The 22,684-nt window shown below is 59.8% G+C and overlaps 1 protein-coding gene across 13 annotated transcripts in view; it reads right to left on the bottom strand.

Moving 5' to 3' along the window:
- OBSCN (obscurin, cytoskeletal calmodulin and titin-interacting RhoGEF) overlaps positions 1-22,684 on the bottom strand; it is a 125,478-nt gene that overhangs the window by 55,413 nt on the left and 47,381 nt on the right. For 12 of the 13 annotated variants that reach the window (XM_041727528.1, XM_041727538.1, XM_041727535.1 and 9 more), the window contains 26 exons: positions 20,613-20,888; positions 18,361-18,636; positions 16,141-16,416; positions 13,024-13,308; positions 12,561-12,827; positions 12,140-12,409; positions 11,165-11,431; positions 10,652-10,918; positions 10,346-10,458; positions 10,079-10,232; positions 9,769-9,930; positions 9,590-9,694; positions 9,042-9,308; positions 8,675-8,944; positions 8,270-8,536; positions 7,918-8,184; positions 7,556-7,822; positions 6,226-6,498; positions 5,465-5,731; positions 5,043-5,309; positions 3,537-3,809; positions 2,958-3,224; positions 1,937-2,203; positions 1,589-1,852; positions 755-1,018; positions 157-420 (listed from right to left, as the gene is read on the bottom strand). In XM_041727528.1, the coding sequence (XP_041583462.1) occupies positions 157-420; positions 755-1,018; positions 1,589-1,852; positions 1,937-2,203; positions 2,958-3,224; positions 3,537-3,809; positions 5,043-5,309; positions 5,465-5,731; positions 6,226-6,498; positions 7,556-7,822; positions 7,918-8,184; positions 8,270-8,536; positions 8,675-8,944; positions 9,042-9,308; positions 9,590-9,694; positions 9,769-9,930; positions 10,079-10,232; positions 10,346-10,458; positions 10,652-10,918; positions 11,165-11,431; positions 12,140-12,409; positions 12,561-12,827; positions 13,024-13,308; positions 16,141-16,416; positions 18,361-18,636; positions 20,613-20,888 (6,462 nt within the window). The remainder of the gene's footprint in view (positions 1-156; positions 421-754; positions 1,019-1,588; positions 1,853-1,936; positions 2,204-2,957; positions 3,225-3,536; positions 3,810-5,042; positions 5,310-5,464; positions 5,732-6,225; positions 6,499-7,555; positions 7,823-7,917; positions 8,185-8,269; positions 8,537-8,674; positions 8,945-9,041; positions 9,309-9,589; positions 9,695-9,768; positions 9,931-10,078; positions 10,233-10,345; positions 10,459-10,651; positions 10,919-11,164; positions 11,432-12,139; positions 12,410-12,560; positions 12,828-13,023; positions 13,309-16,140; positions 16,417-18,360; positions 18,637-20,612; positions 20,889-22,684) is intronic. The other variant, XM_041727533.1, reaches the window with a different exon arrangement.

The raw sequence follows: 22,684 nt of genomic DNA, 5'->3' as shown, positions 1-22,684 counted from the left end.
CCTCACACAAGCAGCTACTAGAGATTCATACTGCAGGACACAGGAGACACACAGAGAAGCAGAAGCACCACACACGGTGACCAAGGCAGAGTAAGAGGACATGACACAGCTTCGGGACATCAGACACTGCCCCACGTGGCCCCATGCAGCGTTTACCCCTGACGGTGAGCACAGCCGCCGTCCTCTCCTGCCCACACACGCACGAGTACTCCCCGGAGTCCTCCACGGCCAGGCCCCGGATCTGCAGCTCGCACACAGCCCCGTCCTGCCTCAGGCTGACCCTGTCCCCGGCTCTGAGGGCCTCAGGCCCCTTCCTCCACTCCACGGGGGCCGCCTTGCTCAGCTCACAGCGCAGCGTGGCCGTGGCCCCTTCCGTGGCCTCTTCATTCCTTAGGCTTTTTGTGAACTTGGTGGGCAGCTCTGCAGAGGGTCAAGGTGACACAGAGGAAATCCGATTGTCTTGGGGACACTTGGTCTAAGATGAAACACCCACGAGAATCACATACCAGTAAAGGGTCACAGCGTGAATGACTTAATGAACACACAGATAGCGAGGAAGACAGAGTCCAGAGGGGACATAGCATGGATGTGAACATCGCGACAGATACAGAATAAGGATGTGGAGGCTGGGAGAGACTGGAGAAGGTCACTGGCAAGACGCAGACGTCCACAATCCTACTAGAGAGAAGGGGTGACAGGATGACACTAAGCCGACACCAAGCTCCAGGTCCACGCGGCCCCACGCGGTGTTTACCCCTGACGGTGAGCACAGCCACCGTCCTCTCCTGCCCGCACACGCACGAGTACTCCCCGGAGTCCTCCACGGCCAGGCCCCGGATCTGCAGCTCGCACACGGCCCCGTCCTGCCTCAGGCTGACCCTGTCCCCGGCTCTGAGGGCCTCAGGCCCCTTCCTCCACTCCACAGGGGCCGCCTTGCTCAGCTCACAGCGCAGCGTGGCCGTGGCCCCTTCCGTGGCCTCCTCCTTCCTCAGGCCCTTGGTGAACTTGGCGGGCAGCGCTGCAGAGGGTCAAGGTGACACAGACACAATCATGGTCTCTGACCACAGGGAAGAGGCAGAACACGAACATGACAGAGAAGACACAAACCCCAACAGACATGGGCCAGGTGCTGGGTGTGCAGAGCACTTGGTGTAGGCCGTGCCCTGCCCCCCCAGCCTGGCCTGCTCACAGTGTGGCCGTGGCCCTTCCGTGGCTCCCCAGACGTTACGCTTGGTGTGATGCTGGCCAGCACGGCCGGGGAGAGCCAGGACTCCAGAGCCAGTCAGCTTTCTGGGGCCCTGTGTCCAGGATGGGTACACATGCAAGGATCACACCACCTCGAAGGGCCTCACATTAGTGAGACACATGTGGAGACAATGAGGGAGGCCCACAGGCCTTGCACAGATGAGGGGCACAGGGCTGAACATAAACATCAGCATGTCTGCTGAAGGAGGAAACAGGATCCAGGACAAACAGAACCACAGGAGGACAGACATAGGGGCCCACAAAGTGCTACAAAGGAGGGGTGATGGGGAGACAACGGGCAGACACCAAGCCCCAGGTCCACGCGGCCCCACACGGCGTTTACCCCTGACAGTGAGCACAGCCACCGTCCTCTCCTGCCCGCACACGCACGAGTACTCTCCGGAGTCCTCCACGGCCAGGCCCCGGATCTGCAGCTCGCACACGGCCCCGTCCTGCCTCAGGCTGACCCTGTCCCCGGCTCTGAGGGCATCAGGCCCCTTCCTCCACTCCACGGGGGCCGCCTTGCTCAGCTCGCAGCGCAGTGTGGCCGTGGCCCCTTCCGTGGCTTCCTTGTTCCTCAGTCTCCCTATGAACTCGGTGGGCTGGGCTGTAACAGGGCACACAGACTAGGTCATGTTCATCATCCCACCAGCATAAAGGGGCCTGGGGGCCAGCAGGCAGGGGTGCCTACCCTTCACATTGAGGGTGGCCAAGGTCATCTGGTCCCCGAAGCAGCAGGAGTACTGCCCACTGTCCTGGGGCCGCAGGTCCCGCACCACCAGCTCCAGCACTGGGCCGTCCTGCCTCATGCTGTACTTGCCTCCGGGCCGCAGAACTTCGTCTCCCCGGCGCCACTGCACGGGTGCAGCCACCGTGGACAACACACAGCGCAGTGTGGCAGCGCCACCCTCCAGCATATCCAGGTCTTGTAGCCCCTCCCGGAAGCACACCGGCCGCGCTGTGGGCAGGCACAGGCCTGGCTCAGCACCCATTGCGGCCACCTGGCTCATAGCCCCTGCTAGGGGCCACGGGCAAGCCGTGGCCTGATAGTTCAGGCAGGCCCACCTCGCCCTTCCCACACAGGAGCTACAGAACACAATCCCCAACACTGTCTTCCAGGAGGGGGACAAATGGTCAAGAGCAGAGAAGGACAGAGTAGGGTGGTCTGTACCCCCCAAATCCACACACTGGAGTGCCCCAAACCCCAGAACCTCACAATGACTGTGTTTGGAGGTAGGGTCTTAACCAACGTGATTAACATAGATGAGGTCATCTGGAGGTGCCTAATCCCACAAGATACATGATCACGTCAGAGAAAGTTAGGGCACACACACAGGGAGAAAATGGCATGTACACGCCGTGCAGGGACCTTTGGGAGGATGTGGCCCTGCCGACACCCGGCCCTGTGACTTCCCAGCTCCAGGACAAGGAATGGTAAATGCTGCTGTGGAAGGGTTGGCCTGTGGTGTCTGTGATGTGGCCCATGCTGACACAGGTGGAGATGAGCCAAGTTGGGAGAGGGGGACACAGATGGGCCAGAAACCAAGACACAAGATCGCTGCTGGTCAGGAGGCCACGGTGGCAGAAGGGGCGACTGGAGCCGGACTGTGGGGGCCATGGGCCTCCCCAACCAGGAGAGGAGGAGCCACATGGGGCCTGGGCGCCCCCCCCCCCCCCCGCCCCAAGACAAGGGCATGACCCTGGGAACTTACCGTGGACCCTGACAATGGAGGTGCTCCAGGAATCCCCAGCCTCACACTTATAGCGCCCGCCGTCCTGCATGGTGGCACCCGTAATGATCAGCTGGGCACGGTGGCCCTCCTGGCTCAGCTGGCACCGGGCTGATGGCCGCAGGACCTTCCCATCCTTGGTCCAGCACACAGAGCCATCCAGGGTGGTGATCTCGCAAACCAGGGTCAGCTCCTCCCCCTCTGTGACCGTAGTATCTGTGAGCTCCCGGGAGAAGACGCTGGGCTTTTCTGGGGGTACAGAGCAAAGCAAGGACACTTGGGGACTCCTGCAGACCAAGCAGCTCCCTGGCCAAGTGTGCAACTGTCCCTTCAGGCGGGGCCACAGGGGAACAGGGCAGGCCCGAGGTGCCGCAGCCCACAGTGTGGACACAGTGGATCATCTCTGCACGCCATATGCGATGACCACCAAAAATGAGCCCTACGGGCCGGGCACGGTCAGCCCAGGACCATGCTATGCACGTGGCCAAGATCTGCCCACCATGAGGCTGCACCCTCCAGCCCAGGGACCAGACCTCTCAGGGCACAGAGCATACCACCCACCTGTGACCCGAAGGGTGGCCGAGGCCCGCTGGTCCCCTGCCTCAAAGTGGATGGTGCCCGAGTCCTTGAGGGCAAGCTGCCGCAGGGTTAACACATGGTAGCCACCTGGCTGAACCTCGATCTCATTGAGCTCGTTGGGGTGCAGGGGCGTCTTGTCCAGGAACCAGTGGACAGGCCCATAGTCGGCAGGAGAGACACGGCAGGAGAAGGTGGCTGAGGCTCCCTCACGCACCTCCACGTCCTCCAGAGCCTCCGTAATGAGTACACGCTGGCCTGCAGAGTACAGAGCAGTAAGTCAGGGTCCCCAGCCACCAGCTCCAAGGGAAACGGTCACTCCCCAAGACCCGGGCAGGCTCACAGCTCATAGGCTGCAGGTGACAAACCCAGGAACCAGGAAGGGGCGCAGAGCTGAACTGTCCAGGCCCACCTCCAGGGTCCTCCTGCGGAGCACAGAGGCTGGGCGCAGAGGGCCCTCGGCCGCTAAACTGTACTCCACACCTGCCTGCATCCATCCCCAAGGTCCCAGACGCCATTAAATCAGGGATGAACAAAAGGACCAGGAGCGTGACAACAGTTTTGCCTTCGCTAAAATCAAATTCAAATACTTTGGAGGATTAGCGACATGAATCATTAGGGACAAAGACCCCACTTCTGCCGTGAACAACGTAGGTGTGGGGACAGCTCAGAAAGCAGTCCTGACGACTACGGTGGATGCTGCTTCCAGGCTCCTCCTGTACCTGCAGGGGTCTGAGGGCTGTGGGGCCATGGAAAGAACTTGGGGGCGACCCAGAAGCTGGCAGCAAGTGCAGAGCAGATGAGAAAGCACGCGAAGACCAACACAACTCTGGCCACACTGCCGACAGCCTCACGACCATGTCTGGTCTTCGCAGACAGGGCTTTGCTCCTGTGGGGTCTCACTCTAACCCATGTTGTTTGGACTAAGCATGGGTGCTGCTTTGTTATGGAGCACGGTTTCTAACCTACTCAGGGGTCTCCACGTGAGCTCACTACACGGCTGGCTGTCATAGAAAAAACACAGCAAGCCTTTGTGGTTCTTCCCTTGCTTCCTGTGGACAGATTCCACCCCCCACCCTGCCCTGGGGGACCCTGCCCTGAGCCTGGATGCTGGCCTTGGTGATGAGGGCAGTGCACTCCCCTGCTAGACATGTGCGTCCTATGGCCCTAGGCAGCCACGGCTCCTACGGCAGGCCCATTCCCCTATCTGTGAGGTGGGGGAATAACTCTCAGGCTACCCACAGGTACAGCTGCTACTCACACCTGAGGCCTCCCAGGCCCCCACATCCCATGTGCAATCCTTCCCGAACCCCGGGGCCAGCACACAGGAGGGGCTCTCAGCAAACAGCTGCACAAGGACACCCACGCCGTCACACCAGGTCCCTCCAGGAGGGCCTCGGTGACAATACCCCCAGTGCTGAAGTGTCAGGGATCAGGTCCGACGGCCTCCAAGCCCATGTTCAACAAAGCTTGTGCCCACCCGGGCCTCACCTTGCACCAGGAGCCGGGCCTGGGAAGAGGCCTGGCCAATGTCACAGGTGTAGGTGTCACTGTCTGCCTTCTCCAGGGCATTGATGGTGAGCTTCAAGGTTAGGCCGTCCTGGCTGGGCACGTGCTTCCTTGAGGCATGCAGTTCTGTGACACCCTTGCGCCAGGTCACCGTGGCTGCGGGATGCTCTGTCTTGCACATGAACACAGCCATGCCCCTCTCTTCCACCTGCACATCAGCGAGCTCCTCCGTGAACCGGTTTGCCTTTTCTGGGAGGGGGTGGAAGGAGGGGAGGTTGAAGGCAGCACAGACCCCATGCCAGCCCCTCAGGATGGGGAATGGCCCCCATCCTGCACAGATCCCCTGCTGAGCCAGGAGGGGAAGAGGCCATGGGGACCCATGCCGGGATCTCTGGTGGGGTCACCTTCCACACAGACTGTCGCCGTAGTCCTGGAAGCCTCTGTCTCGCATGAGTATTGGCCCGAATCCCTGAGTGAGACTTCATGGACCACCAGCATGGCCCGAGTGCCTTCCGTGATCAGCTGGTACTTCTGACTGTTGCGAATGGACTTCCCATCCCTTAGCCACCGCACCGGGGTGCTGGCCCGAGACAGCTCACAGCTCAGCACCACATCGTCACCCGGAGCGGCCCGCTGGTCCTCCAGGGGCTTCATGATATCCACTGGCCTCTCTGAAGAGAGCAGAGCAGCCACACATGAGGCCCAGCCAGGCCCTAGCCATGCTGAGGGAGAGGCCAAGACCACAAAACCTATACAGAGCCCCCATGGTCACAGGGGAGGGTTGGGGAGGGAAAACATGAGACCACAGACTCTCAGGCCTCAGGATCACTCAGATCCCCAGCATCTGCTGTGAACCAAATCACGCAGCCGTGTTTCTGCCAGGTGCACGAGCTCAAGAACGCCAGTGGTGGTGCCACAAGCTCAGGGGGCTGCCCAGCTGTGGGACCACACAGTAGACACCAGAAACTCTGCTCCCGCCCACACACTGGATGATCTCACCCTCTGGAGTGAGCTCCCTTGGGAAACTAAACCCCCCGCACCTCAACAGATGCCTCTGGGCCCCCACCAGGGGAGCTCCCCAAGCCTGGGGAACAGAGTCCTAGCAGTGCCCATCCTAGCCCGCAGCCCCACTCCACCTCCAGCCTGCCCTGCCCGTGATGCTCACCTCTGACAATGAGGGAGGCCTTGGAGGTGAGGTCCCGCATGGAGAACACCACCTCCCCAGCGTCACTAGCAGCAGCATCTCGGACAGCCAAGGTGTACTTGCGGCCCTGGCGTGTGGCCCGGAAGCGGCCAGAATCTCCCACCATCTTGCCGCCTACGGTCCATGTGGCTGCATCACCGGTGCTCTCGTGGGACAGGACACACTCAAAGCTGCAGCTCTGGCCCTCCAGCACCTCCACTGTCTTGAGTCTCTTGGTGATGCCTACGTGCAGGTCTGAGGGCCACAGGAGACGGTGGTCATGCCAGCCAGGACGCCAGTGCCCCCTCCCCGATCTACATGCCCTGTCACAAGGGCTGAGACCTCACTCCCACCCTCCAGCCCCAGTCTTGGTGGGCCTGCTGACCCCCAGCCTCCAGCTGGCCAAACCCTGGTGTTTGCATCGCCGAGGGCTGTTGCAACCAGTATGATCGCCATCCTATCTTACAGAGAGCAATCACCGTCCACAGTAGTCATGAGCTCAAAAGCTCCTGAGCTTCCAGTGTCCCCTTCCTGAAGGGGAAGGATGGGTGCCCCAAGTGAAGGGGCCCTCCAGCTCCCAAACTCACCACACTGCTCTGTCTTCTTCCCTGAACCATCTCAAACTTCGCCAGACCTTTAGAGACCTGCCACAGGGTGACCAGGGCACAACCCTGCCATGTACATGCAAGAAGGGAGAATGGGACCACAGCTGGGCCGGGATAGCAGTGCACACAGGAGGCCAGGCCCAGGCTGAGAGGGACATCCGAAGGGACCCTGGTGTCCCGGGGGGTGAGAGGGCTGATGCTGCCCTGCTGGCGGGTGACCTATGACGTGGTTGCCTAACAAACAAGAAGGTGGTCTACCAACAACCACCTTCTCCGGGTAGTGCCTGCAGCCTGGGAGTCCTTCTAGGGCATCCTATGTCTGACACCTGGGCCTCTGCCACAGGCTGCCTCCAAGAGGTAACCCCTGACTACCCTCTGCACCCCTGCAACTGCTCGCACAGACCCTGGTGCAGAGCGAGGTTTCCAGCCTCTGCAGAATCCCTGGCACCTGGTGACCCTATCAAACAGGGCCAGCCCAGTGTCCCCAGCCCGACCTTGCTCAGCATCGCTCACGCCCTGCCTGCACCTGGGCCTGCTCAGATCATACGAACCTGCTCCTCCAAGAGTCTGAGCTGACCGCTCGGTCTGCAGCAGCTTCTAGCCTTGGAGAATGGGTGCCCCCCTCCCCCGACCCTTTCCCCTGCCCTGGGCTCAGTCCCGCGCTCCTGGTCCGGTCCCGCCCCCTGAAGCTAACCCCTGCCACACACCGTGCACAATGACTCGGGCGCGGGTCTCCTCCAAGCCCACGCTGCAAGTATAGAGGCCGGTGTCGTCCCGGCTCAAGTCGTGCACCACGAGCCCACGCGTCCCCGCCGTGTGCAGGAAGTCATACTTGTCGCTGGGGCCCAGCTCCACACCGTCCTTTCGCCACACCACGCAGGCCTGGGGGTCTGAGACCTCGCACTGCAGGGCCAGCGTGCCCCGTTCCTCCGCGGATACATCGTCCAAGGCCTTCAGGAACACTACCGGCTTTGCTGGAGGGAGAGTGTGGGGAGCTGAGCCAGTGCCACCTCCTGCCTGCGGAGAGCACCGCCCCCCCCCACGCTGAAGGACCCCAGGGATGCCTCACCCTTGACCTCCAGGCGGGCGGTAGCCAACACTTTGGGGGAGGAGACACGCACGGTGCCTGTGTCCACCCGCCGGACCCGCTTCAGCACCAGCGTGTGGCAACGGCCCTCGTGGGTGATCTCGTGGAAGCTGTCGTTGTACAGAGGCGCGCCGTTGAGCGACCACTCCACCTCCTCGTCCTCATGGGACAGCTCGCACGAGAAACAGGCCCGGCCCTCCTCCGTGGCTTGTGCGTCCTGCAGTGGCTGCGTCACGGTCACCTCGCGGGCTGCCAGGAGCACAGCGGCTGCTCAGCACCCGCCACAGGTGCCCCCGGCCCCGGCCCCCTCCCGGACCCTGCGCGCCCCCGCTACCTTCCACCGTGACCTGGGTACTGCTCTCGGCGCTGCCAGCCTGGCACCGGTAGATGCCTGCATCAGCAGGTGTGAGGCGGAGAATGCGCAGCTCAGCCATGTGGCCCTCCAGCATCATCTTGAACTTCTCCGAGGGTGCCAGGGGCGTGTCCTCCTTGTACCACTGCACAGCCTTGGGGGGCGGCTTAAAGTCACAGGACAGGACCACCGACTGCAGCTCGCGCCCTGCCTTGGGCTCCAGCGGCCGTGTGAGCACCATGGGGATGTCTGCAGTTGGAGGGGAGAGGGTAGCGCTGCGGACACGGAGGGCCCCCCGGGGTCCCCACAGCCCGAGGAGGTTACCCCCACCTGTGCCAGGTCCATGCCAGGTCCATGAGCAGCCTACCTGTGGGGCCACGCCCTCACCTGAGACCACCAGGCGCGCGGTGGAGCGCGACTTGCCAATGGTGAAGTGCACTGGGCCGGTCATGGTGGAGCAGGTGCGCCGCAGCGTCAGCCGGTGCACGGTGCCCTCCTGCTCCATGCCCACATTGGCCCCGGCCTGCAGCACCGTCTTTCCCAGGAGCCACTTGGGTGGCCGCACCGATGGGATGGAAGTCTCACACTCAAACCAGGCAGGGGCAGGTTCCATCACTGTCATGTCCTGCAGGCCGCGCACGATGGTGATGGATTGCTCTGTGGGCAAGGGGCTGGTCACCGGTGGCGTCCCATAGGGAGGACCGCCAGCCGCTCCCGGGACGCTGGAGAGGTGCTCGCACTGCCCTGCCCGCACCTTCCACAAAGAACTGGGCGCTTGTCTTCACGTCCCCGGCATCGCAGGTGTAGGTGTCTTCGTCCTCGGGCTGCACATCCTTGATGACTAGCTTCCGGTAGAGGCCGTCACTGACCATCTCGTACTTGGGCCCAGAATGCAATTCCACGCTGCCCTTGAACCACTGCACCTGGGCGCTGGCCCGAGACATCTGGCATTCCAGTACTCCGCGGTGCTTCTCCATGGCTATCTTGTCCCGCAGTGGGCGCAAGATGGTCACTGGCAGCTCTGTGGGTGTGGCCCATGAGGAAGTGGGGTTCTCAGGGTGCCCAGAACCCTACCCTCACCGTGGCCTGGGGGCTCTGCCTCTGTGTCTTCCTGCCACCAGGCTGGGCCCCTGCACTGGGGCAGAACAGCCCATGCTGACCCCTTCCCCTCTCACCAGGGCCACTAGGGGGCGACCCCATGTCATCCAGGGGCTCGCTTCTCTGGGGCCCACTTGGAAGACAGGAAAGGGATGTGTGCTCACTCAGGAGCCATCCAGCACAAACCCTCCCCTGCACTCTCACCTTTCACTCGCAGCTGCGCTCGAGATTCTGCAGTTTCAACCACAAATTTGATCTCCCCTGCATCTTCTACCAGGACCCTCCGGTAGATGAGCGTGTGTGTCCTTCCTGGAAAGACGGGCCACTCAGTACTGGGGGACGGAGGGAGGATGTGCCCACCCGAGGCCTGCTGAGCGTCGCACCTTCCTGGCGGATGCGCACGTTGTCACTGGGCCGGAGCTTGCTGCCCTCCCAGAACCACTCTGCTGGCACCTCATCGAGAGAGACCTCACAGGAGAAGGTGGCGCCCTCCTTCTCCATCACCTCCACATCCTCCAGAGGCCTCACGATCTGGACCTTGCGACCTGGGGTAACAAGCCAGGCCCTGTCACACACAGACACACGGAGCTTTCCCCCTCCCCCGACTACTGAGGAGCACAGGGCAGGGCAGAGCAAGGGGGCTCAGCATTCGGCTGGGAAATGCAGGGAGGCCTGGACCCCTAATCTGCCCACCTTGCACCTTCAGGGAGGCTGAGCTCTGCGTGTCGCGGGCGTCACACACGTACACGCCCTGGTCCCCGAGCTCACACCGGTAAATGATGAGACTCCGACATGCACCTTGGGCCACCATGCCCACTGTCTTGCCCACCCGCAGCTCCACGCCGTCCTAAGGAGGGATGAGGTCAGGTCAGACACTGGGGCTGCCCAACAGAGCCACCCCACCCCTGCGAGGCCACGAACAGGCAGGGGGAGCCCAGGACTCCCGCAACAGGGAGGTACCTTCAGCCAGCGTACATCCACGTTGGGGCGTGACAGCTCACACTCCAGGGTCACCTTGTCCTTCTCTGTGGCCACTATGTCCTGCAGGGGGCGGCTGAACCTCACAGGCAGCTCTAGGTTGGCAGGACAGGAGAGGTGAGAGGCAGGGTGGTGGGGGGAGGGCTGAGCTGAGTGGTATCACATGGCTGGTTCTAGGAATGAGACCCAATGCCCCTGACCCACAGGATTCCACCACCCTGTGCTGCCCACCTTCCCCAGGGGCAGAGGTGAGGCGCTCTGCAATGGGTCCTGCCCAAGCCCACGCACCAGTGACTACAAGCCGCGCAGACGTGTGCACCCCCTCAGCTTTGAAAGCAATGAGGCCACCGTCCTGTGGCCGCAGCCCGAATAGCGTCAGGGTGTGGATGGGGCCGTGCACCGCCAGCTGGCATGTGGGCCCTGGCTGCAGCCGCAGGCCATCATGCGTCCAGCTGCCCTCCACATCGTCATGGGACAGCTCCACCTCCATGCTGATCGTGCCCTGCTCCGGTGCCTCCACTGCCTGCAGGCCCCGCACCAGCCGGACCTGGCGCACTGCAGGACAAACGCACAGGGAGGGGTGAGTCCCTGTCCAGACACCATGGTCCTCAGGCCACTCACCGCCCCAGGGGCCTCAGAGCGGGCCAGCTGTCCAGGAGGGAGAAGCCCACCCCATCCGCCCTCGCTCCCTTCCTGGCATCCCCCAGGGCCCATCCCTCCAGGGGGACATCTGCTCCCCTCCCCGTCCCATCTCCTTCCCAGTTGCCCACCCCCCAGGCCCAGCCTGCTGCTGCTGCTCACTTTCAACGGTGAGCTTGGCCTGGGTCTTGTCGTCCGGAGTCTCACACCCATAGAAGCCACGGTCAGCAAAACCCACGCAGCGAAGAATCAAGCGGTGACTGGTGCTCTCCGCGTGAATCTCCACATTCTTGCCTGGCGCCAGGGCGGTAGCATTCCGCGTCCACTTAACCTCAGGCCACGGCCGAGTCAGCTCCACTTCCATGGTCACCAAGCTCCGCTCTTCCACTGTCTGTGGCTCTAGCTTCTTTCTGAACAGCACTGGGGCCTCTGGGGTCCCAAGCAAGGGAGGTCACTACAGCCACTGCCACTCTTGGGAAGGCCAGAGCTTGGGGGCCCTTCCACCCCGGCCCACGCCTGGCGGCACAGCTGATCCTCAGCATGATCTCACATGCTGACTCCAGGCTGGGCCCAGCATGCACCTGTACAGGTACAACTACAGGGGAGGAAGCCCAGGCCCTGGGACGCTGTGCATTCCCCAGCATGCCTCTCGTCACCAGCAGCCCTACCCCCCATGACCCTGCCATGCCTGGAACTCCTAAGTATGGTGCAGGCCTCCTAGTCCAGGCCCTGCCACCATCTCCCCAGAAGCTGTGTGCTCACATGACTCCCACTCAGGACCTGCAGCAGATCCCCAGGGGAGGTCCTGGCATCAGCCCATCACCACCTCCGGCCTCTGCCTACACCAGCTGCCAATCCCACTTCCTCCACTTTGCTCTCCAGGGGGTTTTGGCTTGGGATGCCTCCTCCAGGAAGCCTCCCTGGACAGCTTCAACCTCTGCCCACTCCCCAACCAGATGCATTTTGTAGGAGTTTCCTTTGCCTCCTTCAGAGTAGGTACCTGACACCTGGGCCCCACCCAGAGAAGCCTCCAGGTCACCCAGACCAGCTGGACACAAGCTGGCATCGAGTGCTGCCAGGAAACCAGCCCTTGGGGAGGCCCTCCCTGCCACACAAACACACTGCACACACACACACCTCGCACGCGGAGAGCAGCAGAGGACAAGACGCCCTCAGCCTCCACGGTGATCTGGCCAGAGTCCTCCAGGGTCAGGCTGCACACCGTCAGGCTGTGGCTGGCACCACTCTTCGAGATTAGAAACTTCTCGCTGGGCTGCAGCAGGGCGCCGTCCCGGAACCACGAGACCACTGCGTCGCTGGGGGACACGATGCACTGGAAGGTGGCCTCACCGCCCTCCTCGGCCACCACGGCGCTCACCCCCGACGTGAACTTGACCATGCGGGGAGCTGCGGATGGGAATTTTGCTGGAGAGGCCGGAGGAAGGCGGGGGACCAGGTAGAGGCAAAGGCCCCATCTCCCCGGCATGGACAAAGGATGCCTCCTCCAGGAAGCTGCCCAGGTGCACCCCACCCGACCGCGCACCCTACCGCCGCGTACCGCTGACCGTGAGCTGCGCGCTGGTGCGGTCGTCGCGGGTTTCGCACGCGTACTCCCCTGCATCCTCCAGCCGCAGGCCCGACATGGTGAGCGTGCGCCGGGGCCCCGCGGCTTCCATGCAGAAGCGCTTGCCGGCCCGGAGCTGCACGCTCCCGTGGCGCCACACGACCTCAGCCTGCGGCGGGCTCAGCTCACAGGCCAGGGTCACCGTGCCGCCCAGCTCCCCGCTGGCGGGCTCCAGGTGCTGGCAGAACTTGGCTGCCACCTCTGCGGGGGGGGGGGGGGGGGGGCAGGCGCATCACTGCGGTGGCCCCGAGGCCACCTCTGCACACAGCAGTGGGCTGGTGAGTCCTACTCTGGCTCCGCACAGGGTCACTACCCACAGTACCTCCCGGGGGAGCGCACCCCCCGGTGCCCTCACCCTGCACACACGGGGCTCTGGGGGCCGCCCAGTCCCGCTGACCTTCCACCTGCACGGGGAAGTCCTGCCCCTCTGCGCCCACGCGGCAGCTGTAGACTGCGCTGTCCAGGGTTTGCGCTCCGTGGACCGTCAGGGTGTGGGTGACCCCCAGGCTGGCCATTTCATGCCGCTTGCTTCTACGGATCTCCACGCCATCCTTGAGCCAGGTCACCGCAGCCACAGAGGGCGTCGCCAGCGTGGCGGTCAGGAATATGTCCTCGTGCTCCCTGACCACCAGAGGCTCTCTGCGGCCAGGTTTCTGCAGGGTAGGGGGCTCAGGCTCCGGCTCTGGGGGGGACATCGGTGGGCATAAGAGCAGGGCCCTTCCTTTCCTGGCCTGTGCCCCATCCCACCTAGGAGCCAGACCACCTGCCAGCCACTACCCAGCTCCCAGAGCCAGACAGAGCACCCAGAAGGAGCCACCTGGGACCACAGGCCTGAGGCCAGGAGTTCTGTCCCTCCCAGACCTGAGAGCCCAGGATCCCTGCCGACCAGGGAAGGTGGGCCCCATGGGCAAAGACTGCAGGATGGGAAACCAAGTGTTTCAAAGAGACGCTGACACAGCCTGGGCCTGGACCCATGTTTCAGAAGGGCCTCAGGAACAGGGCAGGAGGGGGGATAGGTAGGACAACCTGGCCCAGGTCCATGCCCGGATTGGCACCCAAGCAAGGGCAAGCCAATGGGGCTAGGCAAAGGACAGCTGGACCCTCAGGATCCCAAGGCCGGAGACCACTCAACTGAGGCTGCATACCTCCACAACAAGGATGTAAAATGGGAAATGTGTCTGTTCATAACGCTACACAGAAAAGTTCTTCTGATAGAGCAGTCCTTAGCAGGTGCAGGTGACCAAGGAAGCCTCAGTGGCAGGTTTTGTATTAGATAAGGTGCCAATGTGACAGAGAAGAAAAAAACCTTAGAGAAGCAGATGCCGAGAACATGCCACAATACGGCCTGCAGCATGTTGTCCAACCCAAGGACCCAGGAAGTGGACAGAGGCTGAGATTGGGCCCATTAGCAGACAACCCCACGCATGGACAACACACACCAGATCCCACTGTGTCAAAAAGTCCACCTTTCCAGATATGTCAGGCGCTATAACCTCTGCCAAATGCTAAAAAACCCACCTGCAAACTTGAGACTGAAAAACACCTTCTGGGCTGATCAAAACCTTATCAAAGTCAAGATGCAGTACTGGGCGGTGCCGGGGTGGCTCAGGTCAGGATCTCAGGGTCCTGGGATTGAGCTCTGCATCAGGGCGGGGGGGGGGGGGGGGAAGCGGGGGGGGGGGTGCCCTGCTCAGCAAGGAATCTGCTTCTCCCTCTCCCTCTGCTGCTCCCCCTGCTTGTGCTCTCTCAAATAAAATCTTAAAAAAAGAAAAAAAATTAAAAGATGCAGCACTGGGGAAGCGGGAGTACCCAGGAAGCTGGGAAGTTCTCCAGGCTGGGCACCAGCTGTGTGGCCCTCAGGCCCACATGGGTCCCTGCTCCCACCGACTCTGTGCCGACAGCTGTTGGTGATGGGCTGGGGGGTAATGAAGCTGTACCTCTATCCCCCGAGTGATGCTTCCGACAGACTGGTGTCACCTTGCTCATACTTCGTCTCACGCAGAGACCCTGAAATCCATGACAGACCTACACTATGAAGTGTTTCTCCAGCCCCGGCCTGCTTTGCTATAGAACTTACGCTACCACGTAAAATGAGATAAGAGCACAGCTCCTTTCCTATTCTGTATAAGAAAGGCCACGAGCAAGAAGTGATTAAATTCCAGCATATCTGGAAGAATTCACCCGGCAAGCCTTTGGACTCACACGTGGATTCACAAAGACATTTTGTTACTGGCGCTACATCCCGGCGGGGCCGTTTGCATTGTCTACTTCTCCTAAGATTCTGCTGGAGAGAGAGGAAGACAGAAAGCAAGTGGGGGGAGGGGGGCAGGCAGAGGGAGAAGGAGACCCCCGTTAAGCTGGGAGCCCGACACAGCTCGATCCTGGGAGCATGGGAACAGGACCTGAGCCGAAGGCAGACGCTTCACCCACAGACCCACGCAGGGAGCCCCACTGTTGACTTCATACATCAGTTTGATTTCCTTTCCTACAACCACTGGGACAACGTGTCATCACCATTCTGATTCTCTTGCATTAAATGGTGTCAGACTGTCTTAAACAGCAAGTCGAAAAGGCGCACAGCCGCCGTGGCGGTGTCCATGCACGCCCGCGGGTCATGATCTCCTGAGACAACAGCAGTCCACTGTGTGCGGCCCCAGGGCCAGGGCGGGGCTGCGCTGACCCTCATCCGAGACACGGAACATAAAGACAAAGTCACAGGATTCTCTGAGAACCGGCCCGGGAGGCACAGCTCATGGGCCCCCATCGCAGACCCTTTCTGCCAGTCGAGGGGGGGCCGCCACCACAGCGCTCTGGGTCACAAGCGTGCCCATGGGCTGCGTACTCCTCTCCCTCTCTCAACCCTTGCCTCGGAATCCCACGGAGTTCTAACACGGGATATCCTAACTGGAGACAAAATGATACAGGACGAGCTTTGTGAAGGCAGCTCCCGGACACACGCCTGTTGCACCACGGGTGCTTGGCTACCACTTCCATGCTCACTATTTCCTTGAGGCTCTGCCATGAGCATCTCTCTGGCCTTTGTGCAGAGAGGTTCCATACCCGTGTGCAAGGAAAGAAGCACGCCCAGGACACCTAAAACCTCCATCACAAACACGCAGTGTCGAGATAATTCCAGGGATGACTGGGTGCCCGCGTGCTTGCCCTGGGCACTGGACTCCACACGTCTCTCGATGGTGAGAAACACCCAACGAGGCCTCTGGGAACCACTAGAGCATCCACAGGTGAGGACTTCTGGTCAACTATGGCCGGGACACCAAATGGAGCCCAGGTGCCGGACGGCAAAGAACAACCGTGCATTCCGAACGAGTGGCTGAGGGTTGCCCACGAGGGGCCCATTCGCTTCAGTAAACCCTTGCCCGGCAATATCTCTGGGATCAGCCACCAGACAGAAAGTGGCAGCTGGGAGGAAGGGACAGGAAAGCTCCCGGGTCCGTCTGGGCTGTGGGCTAGTGTGACCATCGCCTGTAATCCAGGCTATTCTCAGCGAACTGACCTGCGACGTCCAGGCGGAAGGACACCTTCTGGCCCCCGGCCTCGCAGCTGTACTCCCCGGCGTCGGCCCGCCCCGCCTGCTGCACCACCAGCCTCCTGCTGCAGCCCTGGGCCTCCACGTGCACCCTGGAGCTCGCACTCAGCTTCTTCCCGTCCTTGTACCACGTCACCTCGGTCCCGGCCTGGGCCACCTCGCAGCTCAGCGTGGCGCTGCCGCCCGCCTTGGCCTGCACCTCACTGCGTGCTGGCTGCTCCTTGGCAAACACCAGTGTAGGCTCTGGGGACACAGGGGGGACATGCAGGGTCAGAGGCACCATCCAAGGGAGGAAGGCAGCACTGGGGGGAGAAAGATTACACGGGGCTGCAGGGGACTGGGAACGTCCCCAGGCTCTGCGCCAGCCATGTGACTGGAGAAGCCCCATAGCTTCTCGACCATGAGGGACACGATTCATGTGCCCATCCCTCACTGCTCCACAGGGGCCCCTAGACGTGGGGACCACACATCCCATCATGGCTCTACACACGCTTTCCAGGTGGGGCGGGGGGGGGGGCGCCACATTCTAAAAGTGTCCCACCTAGTCTGGTTCCAGGTGGGGCTAGAATGTTTATCACCGCCGCATGTGGGCCACCCAGTGAGGCACCTCCATTCCAGGCTGATCCACATGGGCTTGTCCAGGAGCAGACCATATCTTCTCCTAGAACTCCGTGAGAGCTGCTCCAGTTGGGATCATACATCCTACAACTGCCCCATGTGGGCCCTCCAGGTGAGGACAGTACATTCTAACTCTGCTCCACATAGGCTGTTCCAGGGGGCACCACACATCCCATCATTGCCCCACCTGGGCTGTTCCAGGGGGCAGTCTGGGACACTTCTGTGTACATGGACTCTGTGGTCATGATACATGGATTGTTCTACTTTCCCGGAGGACATTCGACATTTCTGTAGAGTTTGAAGGGAACTTTCCCCCGCTATGGTCTACAAAGCTTCCGAGTCTCCAGCCGTCTCCTATCTTAGTATTTTCAACTGGTGTCTATCTGGTGGAGTCCCTGTACTTCCCCCAGCATCTCTGTCACTGTCTGCTGACTCATGAGGCCTGGCACCTCCCCCAGTATTACTGGGCTGCCCACTCCTGGTTGCTCCACTGTGGGGACACTGTTCATGTCTCTGCTCACTCACCAACAGTACCGTCTTTTCTCTATTCATTTTAAGGCACTCTTTCCTTAAAAGCTAGAGACTGACAACTATGTGTTTAAAGTTGTTTTCCCAAACCTGTGGCTTGCCTTTTCACTCTCTTATGGCCTCTTCAGAGGAATGAAATTCTCAATGCTAGTGTCATCACATATGTCTATCTTGTCCTATTGCATTCAGAGCTTTCAAGTTCTATGCAAGGAATCTTTCCTTACCCGAATCTTCAAACAACTGTGTGTCATCTGAAGGTTTCATGGTTGCTGTCCTACCAGGACATGGCTTTTGGGTGTTGTGTGAATTCCATTACAGTTTAATTTTTTCCCTATTTTAAATGATTCAAGCACCGTTTATGAAAACAACTCCTCTCTCCTTATCGTATAGACATTGCAGTAAAAACAAACAAACCTGCGGTTTGGCAGGAGTCCGTTTATGCAAAACTCTGTTTCTGTTTTGTTTTGACCCCTTGATCTGCAAACTACCCCTGCGTCGAGCTGCACAGATACCGCACACCCATGTGAAAAACAATATCCTGAAGCAACCAGGACAGGATAATCTAAAGTTTAGTTGACATATTTCCAAATATGATTATATGGTCAAGACCTCCCCTATTGGTTTCAAGAAACTGAAATGTCTCCTGCTAAGAAGAACCCCGGACAGTGCCCCGCAAAAAAGCACAGTCACATAACCAAGGTGTGAGATGCTTAGTCTACTTGATGCCTCTACCCGAGCGTGGAGCACAGCCATCATCCTGGTCACCGAGGAACTCTGGGAGGGTTCTGTGCAGGTGCTCAGATGCATGACTAAGCATTAGGACATGACAGCACCGCTCGGGGGCGCAAAAACGGCCCTGTCACTGCACACACACACCCTTCTCATTAAACCTCCATCCGTCCAGCCATGGCTACGAAAATAGAGGCAACAGGATGGCAGAGGTGAAAAGGTGAGGACGAATGCAGGGAGCAGCAGGGCCTATGGGGTGTGTAATGCAATCCCTTCATCACCTCCACACAAGACTCAGTTGGTGGAACTGACCTGCGACGTCCAGGCGGAAGGACACCTTCTGGCCCCCGGCCTCGCAGCTGTACTCCCCGGCGTCGGCCCGCCCCGCCTGCTGCACCACCAGCCTCCTGCTGCAGCCCTGGGCCTCCACGTGCACCCTGGAGCTCGCACTCAGCTTCTTCCCGTCCTTGTACCACGTCACCTCGGTCCCGGCCTGGGCCACCTCGCAGCTCAGCGTGGCGCTGCCGCCCGCCTTGGCCTGCACCTCACTGCGTGCTGGCTGCTCCTTGGCAAACACCAGTGTAGGCTCTGGGGACACAGGGGGACGCATGATCAAAACCATATTTGAGTCAAGGTGCAGTACTGGGCGGTGCCGGGGTGGCTCAGGTCAGGATCTCAGGGTCCTGGGATTGAGCTCTGCATTAAGGCGGGGGGGGGGGGGGGGGGGGGGGGGGTCCCTGCTCAGCAAGGAATCTGCTTCTCCCTCTCCCTCTGCTGCTCCCCCTGCTTGTGCTCTCTCAAATAAAATCTTAAAAAAAAAAAAAAATTAAAAGATGCAGCACTGGGGAAGCGGGAGTACCCAGGAAGCTGGGAAGTTCTCCAGGCTGGGCACCAGCTGTGTGGCCCTCAGGCCCACATGGGTCCCTGCTCCCACCGACTCTGTGCCGACAGCTGTTGGTGATGGGCTGGGGGGTAATGAAGCTGTACCTCTATCCCCCGAGTGATGCTTCCGACAGACTGGTGTCACCTTGCTCATACTTCGTCTCACGCAGAGACCCTGAAATCCATGACAGACCTACACTATGAAGTGTTTCTCCAGCCCCGGCCTGCTTTGCTATAGAACTTACGCTACCACGTAAAATGAGATAAGAGCACAGCTCCTTTCCTATTCTGTATAAGAAAGGCCACGAGCAAGAAGTGATTAAATTCCAGCATATCTGGAAGAATTCACCCGGCAAGCCTTTGGACTCACACGTGGATTCACAAAGACATTTTGTTACTGGCGCTACATCCCGGCGGGGCCGTTTGCATTGTCTACTTCTCCTAAGATTCTGCTGGAGAGAGAGGAAGACAGAAAGCAAGCGGGGGGAGGGGGGCAGGCAGAGGGAGAAGGAGACCCCCGTTAAGCTGGGAGCCCGACACAGCTCGATCCTGGGAGCATGGGAACAGGACCTGAGCCGAAGGCAGACGCTTCACCCACAGACCCACGCAGGGAGCCCCACTGTTGACTTCATACATCAGTTTGATTTCCTTTCCTACAACCACTGGGACAACGTGTCATCACCATTCTGATTCTCTTGCATTAAATGGTGTCAGACTGTCTTAAACAGCAAGTCGAAAAGGCGCACAGCCGCCGTGGCGGTGTCCATGCACGCCCGCGGGTCATGATCTCCTGAGACAACAGCAGTCCACTGTGTGCGGCCCCAGGGCCAGGGCGGGGCTGCGCTGACCCTCATCCGAGACACGGAACATAAAGACAAAGTCACAGGATTCTCTGAGAACCGGCCCGGGAGGCACAGCTCATGGGCCCCCATCGCAGACCCTTTCTGCCAGTCGAGGGGGGGCCGCCACCACAGCGCTCTGGGTCACAAGCGTGCCCATGGGCTGCGTACTCCTCTCCCTCTCTCAACCCTTGCCTCGGAATCCCACGGAGTTCTAACACGGGATATCCTAACTGGAGACAAAATGATACAGGACGAGCTTTGTGAAGGCAGCTCCCGGACACACGCCTGTTGCACCACGGGTGCTTGGCTACCACTTCCATGCTCACTATTTCCTTGAGGCTCTGCCATGAGCATCTCTCTGGCCTTTGTGCAGAGAGGTTCCATACCCGTGTGCAAGGAAAGAAGCACGCCCAGGACACCTAAAACCTCCATCACAAACACGCAGTGTCGAGATAATTCCAGGGATGACTGGGTGCCCGCGTGCTTGCCCTGGGCACTGGACTCCACACGTCTCTCGATGGTGAGAAACACCCAACGAGGCCTCTGGGAACCACTAGAGCATCCACAGGTGAGGACTTCTGGTCAACTATGGCCGGGACACCAAATGGAGCCCAGGTGCCGGACGGCAAAGAACAACCGTGCATTCCGAACGAGTGGCTGAGGGTTGCCCACGAGGGGCCCATTCGCTTCAGTAAACCCTTGCCCGGCAATATCTCTGGGATCAGCCACCAGACAGAAAGTGGCAGCTGAGAGAAAGGGACAGGAAAGCTCCCGGCTCCGTCTGGGCTGTGGGCTAGTGTGACCATCGCCTGTAATCCAGGCTATTCTCCGCGAACTGACCTGCGACGTCCAGGCGGAAGGACACCTTCTGGCCCCCGGCCTCGCAGCTGTACTCCCCGGCGTCGGCCCGCCCCGCCTGCTGCACCACCAGCCTCCTGCTGCAGCCCTGGGCCTCCACGTGCACCCTGGAGCTCGCACTCAGCTTCTTCCCGTCCTTGTACCACGTCACCTCGGTCCCGGCCTGGGCCACCTCGCAGCTCAGCGTGGCGCTGCCGCCCGCCTTGGCCTGCACCTCACTGCGTGCTGGCTGCTCCTTGGCAAACACCAGTGTAGGCTCTGGGGACACAGGGGGGACATGCAGGGTCAGAGGCACCATCCAAGGGAGGAAGGCAGCACTGGGGGGAGAAAGATTACACGGGGCTGCAGGGGACTGGGAACGTCCCCAGGCTCTGCGCCAGCCATGTGACTGGAGAAGCCCCATAGCTTCTCGACCATGAGGGACACGATTCATGTGCCCATCCCTCACTGCTCCACAGGGGCCCCTAGACGTGGGGACCACACATCCCATCATGGCTCTACACACGCTTTCCAGGTGGGGCGGGGGGGGGGGGGCGCCACATTCTAAAAGTGTCCCACCTAGTCTGGTTCCAGGTGGGGCTAGAATGTTTATCACCGCCGCATGTGGGCCACCCAGTGAGGCACCTCCATTCCAGGCTGATCCACATGGGCTTGTCCAGGAGCAGACCATATCTTCTCCTAGAACTCCGTGAGAGCTGCTCCAGTTGGGATCATACATCCTACAACTGCCCCATGTGGGCCCTCCAGGTGAGGACAGTACATTCTAACTCTGCTCCACATAGGCTGTTCCAGGGGGCACCACACATCCCATCATTGCCCCACCTGGGCTGTTCCAGGGGGCAGTCTGGGACACTTCTGTGTACATGGACTCTGTGGTCATGATACATGGATTGTTCTACTTTCCCGGAGGACATTCGACATTTCTGTAGAGTTTGAAGGGAACTTTCCCCCGCTATGGTCTACAAAGCTTCCGAGTCTCCAGCCGTCTCCTATCTTAGTATTTTCAACTGGTGTCTATCTGGTGGAGTCCCTGTACTTCCCCCAGCATCTCTGTCACTGTCTGCTGACTCATGAGGCCTGGCACCTCCCCCAGTATTACTGGGCTGCCCACTCCTGGTTGCTCCACTGTGGGGACACTGTTCATGTCTCTGCTCACTCACCAACAGTACCGTCTTTTCTCTATTCATTTTAAGGCACTCTTTCCTTAAAAGCTAGAGACTGACAACTATGTGTTTAAAGTTGTTTTCCCAAACCTGTGGCTTGCCTTTTCACTCTCTTATGGCCTCTTCAGAGGAATGAAATTCTCAATGCTAGTGTCATCACATATGTCTATCTTGTCCTATTGCATTCAGAGCTTTCAAGTTCTATGCAAGGAATCTTTCCTTACCCGAATCTTCAAACAACTGTGTGTCATCTGAAGGTTTCATGGTTGCTGTCCTACCAGGACATGGCTTTTGGGTGTTGTGTGAATTCCATTACAGTTTAATTTTTTCCCTATTTTAAATGATTCAAGCACCGTTTATGAAAACAACTCCTCTCTCCTTATCGTATAGACATTGCAGTAAAAACAAACAAACCTGCGGTTTGGCAGGAGTCCGTTTATGCAAAACTCTGTTTCTGTTTTGTTTTGACCCCTTGATCTGCAAACTACCCCTGCGTCGAGCTGCACAGATACCGCACACCCATGTGAAAAACAATATCCTGAAGCAACCAGGACAGGATAATCTAAAGTTTAGTTGACATATTTCCAAATATGATTATATGGTCAAGACCTCCCCTATTGGTTTCAAGAAACTGAAATGTCTCCTGCTAAGAAGAACCCCGGACAGTGCCCCGCAAAAAAGCACAGTCACATAACCAAGGTGTGAGATGCTTAGTCTACTTGATGCCTCTACCCGAGCGTGGAGCACAGCCATCATCCTGGTCACCGAGGAACTCTGGGAGGGTTCTGTGCAGGTGCTCAGATGCATGACTAAGCATTAGGACATGACAGCACCGCTCGGGGGCGCAAAAACGGCCCTGTCACTGCACACACACACCCTTCTCATTAAACC

This window comes from Vulpes lagopus, chromosome 13 (genome assembly GCF_018345385.1).
Source record: "Vulpes lagopus strain Blue_001 chromosome 13, ASM1834538v1, whole genome shotgun sequence".
Classification (NCBI taxonomy): Eukaryota; Metazoa; Chordata; class Mammalia; order Carnivora; family Canidae; genus Vulpes; species Vulpes lagopus.
Note: the sequence above shows the minus strand (reverse complement) of the source record. Positions and strands in the feature narration are given on the sequence as shown.